This window comes from Pipistrellus kuhlii, unplaced genomic scaffold, assembly GCF_014108245.1.
Source record: "Pipistrellus kuhlii isolate mPipKuh1 unplaced genomic scaffold, mPipKuh1.p scaffold_m20_p_1, whole genome shotgun sequence".
Taxonomy (NCBI): domain Eukaryota; kingdom Metazoa; phylum Chordata; class Mammalia; order Chiroptera; family Vespertilionidae; genus Pipistrellus; species Pipistrellus kuhlii.
Window position 1 is genome coordinate 45,543,083 of NW_023425404.1, and position 12,553 is coordinate 45,555,635.

Consider the following 12,553-nt stretch of genomic DNA (forward strand, 5'->3'; position numbering starts at 1 on the left):
GCCGCCGGATGGGGAGCCACTGCGCTAGAGTCCCTTGCTACTCAAAAAGGGGTGTGTGGACCACAGGCATCCCCAGGTACTGCTTCTGCACCCACAAGCTTGTGAAGCACTGCTCGACGCCTGCAGTTCTCTAGCTGAGCCTGCGTCCGAATCACCAGCAGGGTTTGCTCAGGAGGGTTGCTGGGCCCATTCCAGCGGTTCTGATTCAGCAGGTTTGGGGCACGGCCTGCTAGTGAGCATGTCTAACACGTTTCCAGGTACGGCTGCTGGTCCAGGACCGCACACTGAGCACCACTGGTCTCTGAGGAAGTGTTTCTTCCCCCAGATGTCAGGGGGGAGCTCAGTGGGGCCGATGAGCTGGGCGACGTTTGGCATGCACTGAGCCTCCCAGGCCACAGCTTTTCTTGCATCAAATAAAGAGGTTTGCTTTTAACTTTGATATGGATTTGTATATCTAGAAAAGAAATATGTGCGTGCGGTCAATGTGAATTTTCAAGAACAATCGAGGGCTAAAGGTGACAAAGTGCAGCTTTGTGCTGGGCCTTTCCCGGGGCTGCACGCTGAGTCCCTCCAGATCTGAGACGTGAGCCTCAGTTAATAAAATACAACCCTGCTCTGAAGAGCCGTATTACGCTAAGCACACATGATGTATAACTCTGGATGCTTTTTCTCTATGTCAGTGGTTCTCAAAACGTGGCAACAGCCAGGAATTGGTTAGAAATGCAAATTCCAATTCTGATAGGCCGCAGCAGTCTGTTTTAATAAGATTTCTAGGTGATCGTGTGAGGGCAGGGCAGAGCAAGGCTAACTCCGGACTCCATTTTGTGCTGTGGGGCAGGGCAGAGCTGTGACCAATCAGGGTCAGTCAAAGCAGTGACATCACCACCCTTATAAAAAACCCCTTGACTTGTCAAAGTCTGCGCTCTCTCCCGCCATGCTGTCGGCGTGAGTGGGACAGAGCCCATGCTAGCATGGAAGAGGCTCTTTTGTTTATTGCATCGGACTCGGCTCCCTGGTGGTCCTTGGGGATCATGAAATTTCGGCACAATAATCTCTTATAATGATGAGCAAGATAAACAGAAACTGCCCTCATGGAGCTTACAGCTTCATAAAAGCATGACAAAGTGCAAAGGGAAATTGATGATCATAATGGAATAGACCACCAGCTACATATACATACTACCACATGGCACTTGGTGCGCTGTGGGGCATAGCAGCCACACTGACCAGGAGGTCTGTATTGGCCAGTCAGCCCCTCCCCGGGAACAGTGCTGGAGTGATGGTGTGACGCGTCCTCCCTCGTAGCTGTCTCTTATAGACTTCATGCAGCCCCACCAACTGCAATGACAAAACACGCAGAGGGCCCTGGGAAGGCACATGGCCATTTCTTTAATTCTTGTCAGCTGAACTCAGGGCGACAGGCAGAGCCGCGCCCGCGGAACACGCTTGGCCTTCATTGCAGCCCAGGTGTCGGGGAGTGTGACTTCGTTGATATGTAAATCCAGTCAAGCACCAGGAATGCTCCGGACTACTCAAGAAAGCAAATAATCTCCTTTGATCCTAAGTTTTTGGTGGAAACCCCTGGTATTTGGGGGTATAAAATAAACTCTGCTATGTTTGCTCTGGATCCCTGTCCCTCCATCAGAGAGGATGGCGGTCTCACCCAGTCCCAGCTTTGTTTCTATTTCTGCGTTTTGTTTGTTTGTTTCTTTCTTTTATTTCTCAATCCCCAGTCGCCTCCACTCAGAACCAATTCATATCTCTTTCTATGCTGGACTCAGAAAAGGGAGATCCCTGTCAAATCTGCCCCCCCTTTACAAAAACAATTGCTGTTGAAAAGTTAAAACACAAGGACAGGATCTTCCTTTTTTTTTTTAAATATTTTTTTATTTATTTCAGAGAGAGGAAGGGAAAGAGAGAGAGAGAGAGAGAGAGAGAGAGAGAGAGAGAGAGAGAGAGAGAGAGAAAGATCAATGATGGGAGGGAGTCATTGATTGGCTGCCTCCTGCATATCCCCTACTGGGGATGGAGCCTGCAGCCCAAGCATGTGCCTTGACAGGGAATTGAACTGTGACCTCCTGGTTCATAGGTCAATGCTCAATCACTGACCTAAAAGGACCAGGACCTTCCTTTTAGGGGTCTTCCCAGTCAACTTTCTTGAATGTCTGACCTGACTTCCTAGATAGAGGCTTGGAGAACTTCATCTCTCAGTCCATAGCAGGCACCCACTCAATGCTTATAGGGTGGATGGATGATCACTTGGCCTTTTGACTAAGATCAAGTGTATAGTGGATGGATGAGCCAGCCTCACACTGACAAATCATCCCTTAGGGTGGGTCACTGCACTTGATTAATCTTATTCATTTTTATACTGGTTCTCATTAGCTTCTATTTCATGCTATTTCCTGGGTTTATCTGCAAATTATTTTGGTGCTCATAGCCTCTGATAAATGCACTGATTTCATGTTTTCAAACATACATTTGAAATTGAAGACCTGTTGAATGATTTACATGGATATCAGCTTTTGTTTTTGAAAATACCCACTGATACTTTTAAATTATGATTTGTTCAGGTATTTCTATGGGCACAATTTCTAACCCTTTTAGAAGAGAAAAAAATTAGTCTTCAGAATTGATTATCTGTAACAGGTAATGTTTTAATTTTGTTTACACATATGCAAACTGAGGTATGAGGATATTGTGCTGGTGCCTCTAACCACCACAATGTCTGGCGAGAATCATGAAGGTTTGGGGCAGTGGAAGGCTGAGGAAGCCGCTGAGACGTGAGTGTGAGCTGGTGGGTTCATTGTCTTAAGATGTTGATGAATGAATCTATGGACAATTCATGGTGGGGAGAGGGTGAGCAAAGGGAAGTGAAGTTTATTACAGTGAAAGTAACAAAGTTCTTGACACGCGGGAAGGGTCCCAAAATGGGTTGCCGCGGAAGCTCACTAGCCCAGGGGTTTAAACGTCCCTGCTTTTGCCCTCTATGGGCTCTCTTACAGAAACCAGGCATCTCCTTTAGCCCTCATCTCCCCACTGTTAGTTCCTGCTCTCGGGTTGAGGGGGAAGTGGGTACACTCTGCCTATCTTGTTCACATCCTGACCATCTGGTTTGTTTCCTCCTTATCTACCATCTTCCCTACCCACAAGGCCCTTACCCTACCCTGCCTGATCCCATCCAACTCCTCACCGGTCAGTCTGGGAAAGAGTTTCTAATTGGAAAGTCTGAAATGTCAAAGGTGGACAGCCCCCAGCTGGCCCTGGTTACCGGGACACGATGTTCTGGCTAAAAGTGCAAGTGCTGACCTTTCCTCCAAAAAAGGTGCCCCTCGTGACATGACGTCATTGCTTCAACCTCTGCTCACCACCAATCCACTTCAATAGGATTACAGGTAATACATTGCACAACGTCAGAAACAAAGGTCATGTGGTCTCCCATCACTTGGGTTCGAATTATCCCTGGGAGATCAAAGGCAGGGTCCTTGGGTCCTTGGACAGGCTCTCTGGCAGGCGACTGGCTTTGCTATGCAACCAGCTTAGATCCGAGGGGCCTGTGGAACTAGGGGTTTCACAGGTATATTTCATTTGCGATGCATATAAATTAAAATATTTTGAGACTTCACATTTTAAAAATCGGGAGATTCACATGTATACCCAGCTTTCTAGCATCTGAATCATCAGAAGATTCCAGCAGTGCCTGAGCTGTATTTCCACATGATAATACGCAGCCAACTGAAGCAGAGTAGTGGCCAGCCTCACGTTTGCCACGCTCATTTGTGACATATTACCGATGTGTATCCTGAAGGCACTTGTTTGCAGCCCTTGATGTGATTAAAGAATATCTACCTAGCACCTTTTATGTGTCGAATGCTGTGCTATTGCTGAGTCTTCTTTAAGAACTATACAGGCGGCACTTTCACCTTTAGGATAATGCTGTTTTAGGCGGTGGCCAGATGCTATTCAAGGGGAGAGTTAGCCTTACACAGAAGCGGGATTTCCATTGGGCTTTCCCCCCCCCCTCCTACCTCCCCCCCCCCCCCCCCCAACCTCCCAACTCCTTGCCCTGTATTACCTATGAGTGAGGCATCTGTGAAAAGTTACCAATGGGACTACCAGGCTCAGGATAAAGGAAGGAGAGTACCATTTCATATACTGGTGGTCATCTATTTTATTACATATTAAAAAACAACATCCACCACTCCTTCCCTCTAACAAGCTTAGTTTGCAACTAAAAACAGTAGGGGCACACTGAAAAATAATCATCTCTAAGTCTCTTCACTTGCAGAGGTGTAGGTGTAATTTAGAAAAGGCTCCCTTTATTGGTATGCATGAAAAATGCACCCCACAATCTTCAATCAAATTAAAGTTGGGTCCGTTCAGTTTCTTTCTGGAAATGTTCAGAGTTTCACAGTTTCAGCGCGTATGGCATTGTAAATGTCCTCGGTCATAGGCACATACATTGCTGCTTTGTCATCCAAGAAATACAAGGCATCTTTGATGACGGCAGGGCTGAAGCCCTCCTCCACGAGGGTCACTTTGCGGTGTTTAAAAGTTCCAGTGATCTCAATGGTGTCCTGAAAGACATCAAACAGCCCACATCGTTGTGGCGTTTTGCAAACAGATCAGGTGCAGGGAAAGGGATAGAGGTGGGGCAGGGAGGCTGGCCCCTCTGGCTCCTTGGAGAGCTGTGAATGCATTTTGTATGATATGGATATATCATTTTTCCTGAAGCTCCACTAGGGGGCCCTGTGTGAAGGTAATTTTCATTCCCTTAAAGCTTCCCTCTCCCCTACCTCAACCAAGGACATGTTTATTGATTTTAGAGAGAGGGGAAGAGAAGGAGTGAGGGAGAGAAGGAGGGAGAAAAAAAAAAGAAAGAAAAGAAAGAGAGAAAACATGGACGTGAGAGAGAAATAGCAACTGGTTGCTTCCTGCACTCGTCCTGACCGGAATCAAACTCGAAACCTGGGGGTATGTGCCCTGACCAGGGATTGAACCCATCATCTTTTGGTGTAGGAGCACCAGCCAGGGCTCATTCCCTTAAAGCTTTAAGATCACCTGAGGGGAGTGAAATGTGGAGCGCAGAGTCTGTTGCTTGGTGAGCTTCAGGTATGAGTGGAATATCCTGATTAAAGGTGTGACCATCTACACAGACAACTCTATTCTTTCAGCCTGTTTGTTCCACTGAAGATCTGTCTTTTCTTTCATTAATAGGGGATGATCTGAGGATATTTTTAACTTTTATGATCTCATTGTAAAGCAAATGTCAGTGCTTTATGAACATCAGTTTTTTTTTTAAACAGTTTTTTTTTAATGTTTTTTTTAAAATATATTTTATTGATTTTGTACAGAGAGGAAGGGAGAGAGATAGAGAGTTAGAAACATCGATATGAGAGAGTCATCGATCAGCTGCCTCTTGCACACCCCCTACTGGGGATATGCCTGCAACCAAGGTACATGCCCTTGACCGGAATCGAACCCGGGACCTTTCAGTCCCCAAGCCGACGCTCTATCCATTGAGCCAAACCGGTCCCGGCTGAACATCAGTTTTGTATCCACAGCAATGCCCGGTAACCTGACACTTCTCAATCCTTCAGGATTGAAAAGCTCAAAGTCCAAAAGTGAGAGTGTTAAACTAGCCTAGGGGTTAATGTTTGAGAAAGAAAGAAAGAAAAAAAAAATCCCTCTAGTGGTGAGAGCTAAACCTTTGGTAGCTCCAACCGGCTAATGATGCCCATTTGAACTTCGCACCATAGAAAGGTCTATGACGTCAGTGGATTTTTCCATTCTTCAAAACGGGAAACAACAAATAGGAGGGTCAGAGTATTTCTGTTTTAAGTGTCTGTCACATATCCCCAAACATAGACTTTGAGCGTTACTTGCTAATACTGTTGTTGAATGAACTGGCCTGGTCAATTTTAGGAAGAAAGGGATAAGGATTTGTGTTTCTGCTAGTTCTACTTTTCTGATATTTCTGCTTCCTTGTTGAACTTCCTGGAAAGGGTAGTGAAAATTTGGCCAATGTGGTCGCCATGGTAGAAGGGGATTTGTTGCCTAAGAGACAGGAGCTCCATGAGAGAGGAGAATTGAACTTGATAACAAGAGGTCTCACCTGTATCCTCAGGAACCGGGGCCTTGCATAAGCAGGCAGGTAGTCGGCAACGTGCTTAAAGAGTTTCTTTCCATCGAATTCATGCCCTTCCTTCATCTTGATCGAGGCCATGCCAATTCGACCCTCGTGACCTGGAAATAACACGAAAAAATATTAGATGTGCTGTAGCAATTTTATTTATAATGCTTCGCTGTTTCCAAGAAGATAGTTGGAATTTTTATTTCAAATATGGTAAAAGTTATTCTAAAATGAAAATACTGCTACTACTACTAGCAGCTATACATTGACTGAAATTTTTATTATATGCCAGGTCCTATGGACCATCTCATTTAACCGGCACAACGAACTTATGAAGAGGTTCAAAAGTTCCCTCCATTTTATGGAGGAAGAAACTGAAGCTTAAAGACACTAAAAGACTTGCTCAAGTTCACACAGCAAATCCTGGGGCAGTCTGGCTCTAGAGTAGGGGTGTCGAACTCAATCAGAGAAGGGGCCAAAATCTAAAATCCAGCCTAAATCGCGGGCCGAATGGTTTACTGAACAGTCATAAACTGTCATTGTGATGGAAACGCAGCAGAGTGCAGTGATGACAGCGCGGTGCGGGCCACATTGCAAGGCCTGGCGGGACGGATTTGGCCCGCGGGCCGTGTGTTTGACACATGTGCTCTAGAGCCTGTGCTTGTCATCTACTCCCTTCTCAGCAGTCTACGTGGAACCCTTGAGTAGGAAACAGGTCAAACTGGCAGCTAAAGAAACTTTGTTTTGTTTTGTTTTTTGCTCCAGTGAAAAGTCCTTGCTTGGCTCATGAATAACTGAGCTCAGGTTGTTCTTCAGACTGCAATGTCAGGTCTGCTGTGCTTCTAGACACCAACTCCACCTTTGAGACTTAACGTATTTAATCAAGGTTCCTAACAGCTTTGTCTTTCTGCATTTAGAGAAGCTGCGGGACAGGAGGAGGAGGCCAGGTGCAAGGGTGAGTGAGCTGTTGGGTGCCCTCCCACTGGTGCCCTTGAGCTCTCCATAGGGAAAATGGACCCTACCAGCGTTCTTCCTCGCCAGGCAGGGCAGTAATTTCCGTTGTTTTCTTGTGAGGACAGTGGTAATTAGGTACTAATCTATCTGCTACCTGATCCAGGAGACCTAGTGGGAGCCCAGGTCCATTTCCCTGAACTACTTAGCTGTAATCAGAGAGGGAGAGGGAACCGCCCTCGTCACCTGGGCCCCAGCTTTTAAATCTCTCCCATGGTGACTGTGTGTTTACCTACAGCTCTAAAGGAGGCGGAAACCAAGAGGAAAAATGTTTTATCTGCCTCTGATCTGAGGGAGGCGGGACATCTGGACCCCCTTTCTCTAGGGGTCCCTGGTAGCTCTCTGGAAGGCACCTATCTCAGGAATCTCAAATGACTCCAATTAAACCTTTCAGAATTAAGGAAGAAGCCACTGCAACACGAATCTTCAGTGTCGACGGGCTCCCTGCTTCTTGCTCTGGCACTCACAGGGAGGGGAAGGGGCCTGTAGGGTCTCCTGCAGGTTGGTCTGGGCTGGTTCGGATCCAGGGGGGAGGCTCCAGTCTGCAGCAGTTCTGGCCAGGGCAGCTGCCCAACGCGGTAGCCACCGGTCACATGTGGCTCTTACAACGAATTAGAATTGAAGTGAAAAATTCGGTTCCTCAGCTGCACCAGCCACATTGCAGTTGCTCGACAGTCACATGGAGGCTACTGGACACCACACTGGCAGTGCAGCTATAGAACACGTTGGCCACTGCAGAACATTCGACTGATAATAACAGTTGTAGAGAGCAGTTGGACCGTGCTGGTGTGACACCTATAAAAACCCAACTCCCTTCTAAGCCTAAACCTAGAAGTCCCCTCTTTGGCCTCCTGGTCCAAAACTGAGGCCGGAGAAGGCCCCGTGAGGATCCCAGAACCTGAACGTTGGGAGAGACCCCAGAGTTCACCTCGCTCATCTCTAGAGTTCACCTCTGATTTTTCTCTGCTGTCAGAATCCTCACAGGATCCCAGGTGGACACCCTGCCTCTTCATACCCTCCCCTCCCGCTGGTGGGACAGTCCCTACCTCAGGACACAGCCCTCTCTGTGTTGGCTGCTCCGGTGAGAGCAGGGTTCTCAGGCTAACATTGGCTCCCTGGTCAATCAGCCCGTTGTTTTCATTCTGCACATTGGAAAGGGACGAACACGCTGGCTCCTTGTTTTACCTGACGTCTAGCATTTGAAAACCACTGGCTCCCTTTTCTTTCTTTCTCTCTCTCTCTCTCTCTCTTTTTTTTTTAAATATATATTTTATTGACTTTTTAAAGAGAGGAAGGGAGAGAGATAGAGAGCTAGAAATATCAATGAGAGAGAAACATCGACCAGCTGCCTCTTACAAACCCCTACCGGGGATGTGCCCGCAACCAATGTACATGCCCTTGACCGGAATCGAACCTGGGACCTTTCAGTCCGCAGATCGACGCTCTCCCATTGAGCCAAACCGGTCTCGGCCCATTAGCTTCCTTTTCTTTGTTCTATATCAGTGGCTCCTACACATTCCTGGTCATTATAGCCACTTGGGAATTTAAAAAGAAAGAAAGAAAGAAAGAAAGGAAGGAAGGAAGGAAGGAAGGAAGGAAGGAAGGAAGGAAGGAAGGAAGGAAGGAAGGAAGGAAGAAAGAAAGAAAGAAAGAAAACAAGAAAATTCTGAGCCCCAAACTCGAGGTTCTGATCCATTAGACTGGGCTTTAAAAGGTTTCCCAGATGATTCATATGGGCAAGGTTTTTGGAATCACTACGTGTCAGTGCTTTTCAAGACTTTAGTGTAGGGGTGTCGAACTCAATCAGAGAAGGGGCCAAAATCTAAAATCCAGCCTAAATCGCGGGCCGAATGGTTTACTGAAGTCATAAACTGTCATTGTGATGGAAACGCAGCGGAGTGCAGTGATGACAGCGCGGTGCGGGCCACATTGCAAGGCCTGGCGGGACGGATTTGGCCCGCGGGCCTTGTGTTTGACACATGTGCTTTAGTGCATTGTCTCTAAATTGTGTAAAACATAGAACTCGTCACTTTAACCATTTTAAAGTGTACAATTCAGTGGCATTTAGTACGTTCACAATTTTGTTCTTCTATCACCAGCATCTAGTTCTAGAACATTTTTATCACTCCAACATTAGACCTGCAGTGTTTTGAAGAATCACTTAGCCCTGGCTGGTGTGGCTCAGTTGGTTGAGCATTGTCCCATGCACCAAAAGGTTACCATTTTCATTACTGGTCAGGAGACAATGCACCGATGCTTCTTTCTCACACTGATGTTTCTGTGTGTCTTCCCCCTCCACCGCCCCCACCCCCGCTTCTTTCTTCTCTCTAAAATAAATTAAAACAGTTTTTAAGATAAAGGAATCTCTTGAAGGACTTGTTAAAACACCGTTCCCTGGCCCCACCCCAGAAAGTCATTTGGAGGATTTTCAACAAGCTCCCCGGTGAGGAGGATGGTGCTGCTGGCTCAGGGGTCACACTGGTCCTTCCATTCCACTTTCTAGATTCTCTCACCTTCTCCTACACATTCTTTTGTGTTGTTACCATTTTAAAGTTCAGCAAATAAAAGTGTGTGCAACATTCCAGGTGGGATCTGTGAGAGCCCAGTGTGGTGTGATGGCTGGCAACCACGCTTGTGCTAATTCAGCCTGAGGCCCAACATGAGACGTATTCTACAACTCACGCTCTGGGACCCGGGTGTGGCTACACTTCCCGTTGTGCTGCTGCCACAGGGTTGGAGAGGAACAGGTAAGAGAAAGTCCTGAATATTCTTTGAGAAGTGAAAGGGCAGTACAAGGTCACATGCAACCGTCACAGCTCAGGAAAAGGAACTGTGGGGTTTCTATTTTGCCTGTAGGTGGAATCCCACATCCTGAATTCTGGGGGAGTGCTAACACCCATAGCATCTCATATTTGGACAGTGATATAGTGTCTTCTCTGACATCTATATATTTAAAAGCCGAGGTGACCTTTATGACCAGATGACCTGCCAGTAGCTATGATGGGTACTGACCACCAGGGGGCAGATGCTCAATGCAGGAGCTGCTCCCTGGCGGTCATTGCGCTTCCACAGCCAACCTCTCACGGTGTGCCAACTTCCCGTGGTCCCTCCCCCGCCCCCTCAGCCAGCCCTGATCAACCCTGATCACTGGCCAGGCCGAGGGACCCCACCTGTGCACAAATTCATAATAAAACCTGTGCACCTGTGCATAATAGACCTGTGCACAAGTCTATAATAAAAATGATTTCTCCTCATGACAACCCTCATATACATATCCGACAAATACATTTTTACTATTTATCTCATTGAAGTGAATTAGATCTCTAGACAACCTTGACTACAGGACTGGTATTACCCCTAATTTTAGTGATTTGCCCGAAGCCAAACAACCAGCAGGTATTGGAGCCAGGATTCCAAGTCAGACCTGGGCACTCCCTAAACTGCTGGCAGAAGCAGGTCTATGGAAGAAGACTCGGTGACACTGCTCTGTGTCATGATTCTGAAACTCAGTTGGGTGGGCTAAGTGGGTCAGGGACCTACTTTAAAAGAAGAGTCTGGACAAAACCAGCTGCTTCCCAATTTCTTCTCTTAGTAACTGCACTTGCTCTTACTTGTGTCTCACATCCCATCTCCCAGCTCTCCAGGGTTCCGCATCTTTTCTTGAGGAGTTCCAGATGCAGCATGGTACTGGAGAGATGTGGCTTATCGGGGAGCCCAGCTGGGAGCTGAGCCACAGAGGAAGGCCAGGTTCAGGTGTGCTGACTGGGCTGATTTAGAAAGGAACATAAGCCACACACAGCCCCTTACTCAAGTGGCTGACAGGAGAAGGCAATGACATACCTTGCCCTGGGGTTAAAATGATAAGGATTTAGGCACAGATTTAGAATATCTCATGCATACCTGGCACAGGAACTCCATAAACATTTGCTTCTTGGACAAAATCAACCAGTCCCAGTGTGTCAGCAACTTCAGTGGTAGCCACGTTTTCGCCTTTCCACCTGGAAGAAAAGATGAGGTTAGCAGAGGTCACCGGTGGTCTCTGGCTCTGGATACAATGACAAGGAGTAGCTGGTTCCCTCCAGACCTCTGTGAGGTGGCTGCACTCTATACGTCAGCTTGGTCCCCAAATTCCCTGACTTCATCATGGGAGAGGCATCCTGCTTGAGGAACAAAAGACAAAGGCATACTCCTAAGTAATAAAATGTGGAATTTCAACCTAGCCACATGAAACATGACTTTGTTCTAACGTCAAAACACAGACTTGGCCTAAGAAAGGCACTGGAAATAAAAAGCAAACCATCAATGGTCCTAGCTGGCTTGCTCAGCGACAGCCCTCAGACTGAAGGATGGAGGGTTTGATTCCAGTCAAAGGCATGTGCTTCGGTGGCAGGCTTGATCCCGGCTCTGGTTGGGCTGTGTGCGGGAGGCAATTGATCCCTATCTCTCTCTCACATTGATGTTTCTCTCTATCTCTCCCCTTCCCTTCCACTCTCTAAAAATCAATGGGAAAAAATCATCCTCAGGTGAGGATTAACCAAAACCAAAACCAAAACCAAACAAAAACTCACCAATGACTTTTTGCTGTATGTGGGTCTCTCCCTTTCTTCATTCTCTAACTTTGGTTGCTGTTTCATTCAATTGAACTTTTGTTTAATTAAAGTTCATATTTGGAGTTAAGGGTCTCGGGGCAATGAGAAAGCTCTTAATAAGATAAAATATCATACTTTATTTGCAAGGAGACTATAATGTTAGTGCCCAACCAAGTGCTATTTTTCACTTCATAAAATTTTTTTCTTCTTTTTTTAACATTAAAACATTTTTTTCTTTGTATCTCTTAGAAGTTGATTTTCTCCTTACTGGGATTTTTTTCCCCCATGACATGAAGGTGGCATAAAATAATGACAGGGCTCCTGAGTTAGGGAATATTACAGAGGGAAGGAACAATGAGGATCAGAGGGACCTCCTTTCATGGATGAAGAAACAGCCGAGAAAGGCTACCTGCCTTGTTAACACAGATGTCCAGGGGCAGAGGTGAGCCTGGGAACTCTGTTCTCATTCAGATCCACCCTCTTTCTACTTCAATATACAACTTCCATCCCTTCCTCATTAGTTCATACAAAAAGGAATTATGTGTGTCAGGCACCGTGCTGGGAGCTGGGGCCTGGCCTCAGGGAGCTCATGGAGGAAGATGATTAAGCAAAGGTGTTATGAGGCTGGAGGACCGTGCTGTTGTTGGAAATTCATTTCCTGATCTATTATTATGACTTTCAACTGCTGCACTGTCTTGGGGGTTCTGTGGGGAGCCATCTGGTTGGGGATGGAGAGCAAGAGAAACAGGTGGGGCTCCGAATCCCTCACTTCTTCAACTGAATCAGCTCCACCTCAGTTTGCATTTGGTTTTAGTCAGGC

General features: G+C 46.6%; 1 protein-coding gene across 1 annotated transcript in view; it reads right to left on the reverse strand.

Annotated features, from left to right (window-relative positions):
* Positions 1-4,155: 4,155 nt before the first annotated feature.
* SLC27A2 (solute carrier family 27 member 2) overlaps positions 4,156-12,553 on the reverse strand; it is a 39,593-nt gene continuing 31,195 nt past the window's right edge. The window contains exons 8-10 of the mRNA XM_036442516.2: positions 11,045-11,142; positions 6,116-6,246; positions 4,156-4,577 (exon numbers count right to left, since the gene is read on the reverse strand). Of these exons, the coding sequence (XP_036298409.1) occupies positions 4,401-4,577; positions 6,116-6,246; positions 11,045-11,142 (406 nt within the window). The 3' untranslated portion in view covers positions 4,156-4,400. The remainder of the gene's footprint in view (positions 4,578-6,115; positions 6,247-11,044; positions 11,143-12,553) is intronic.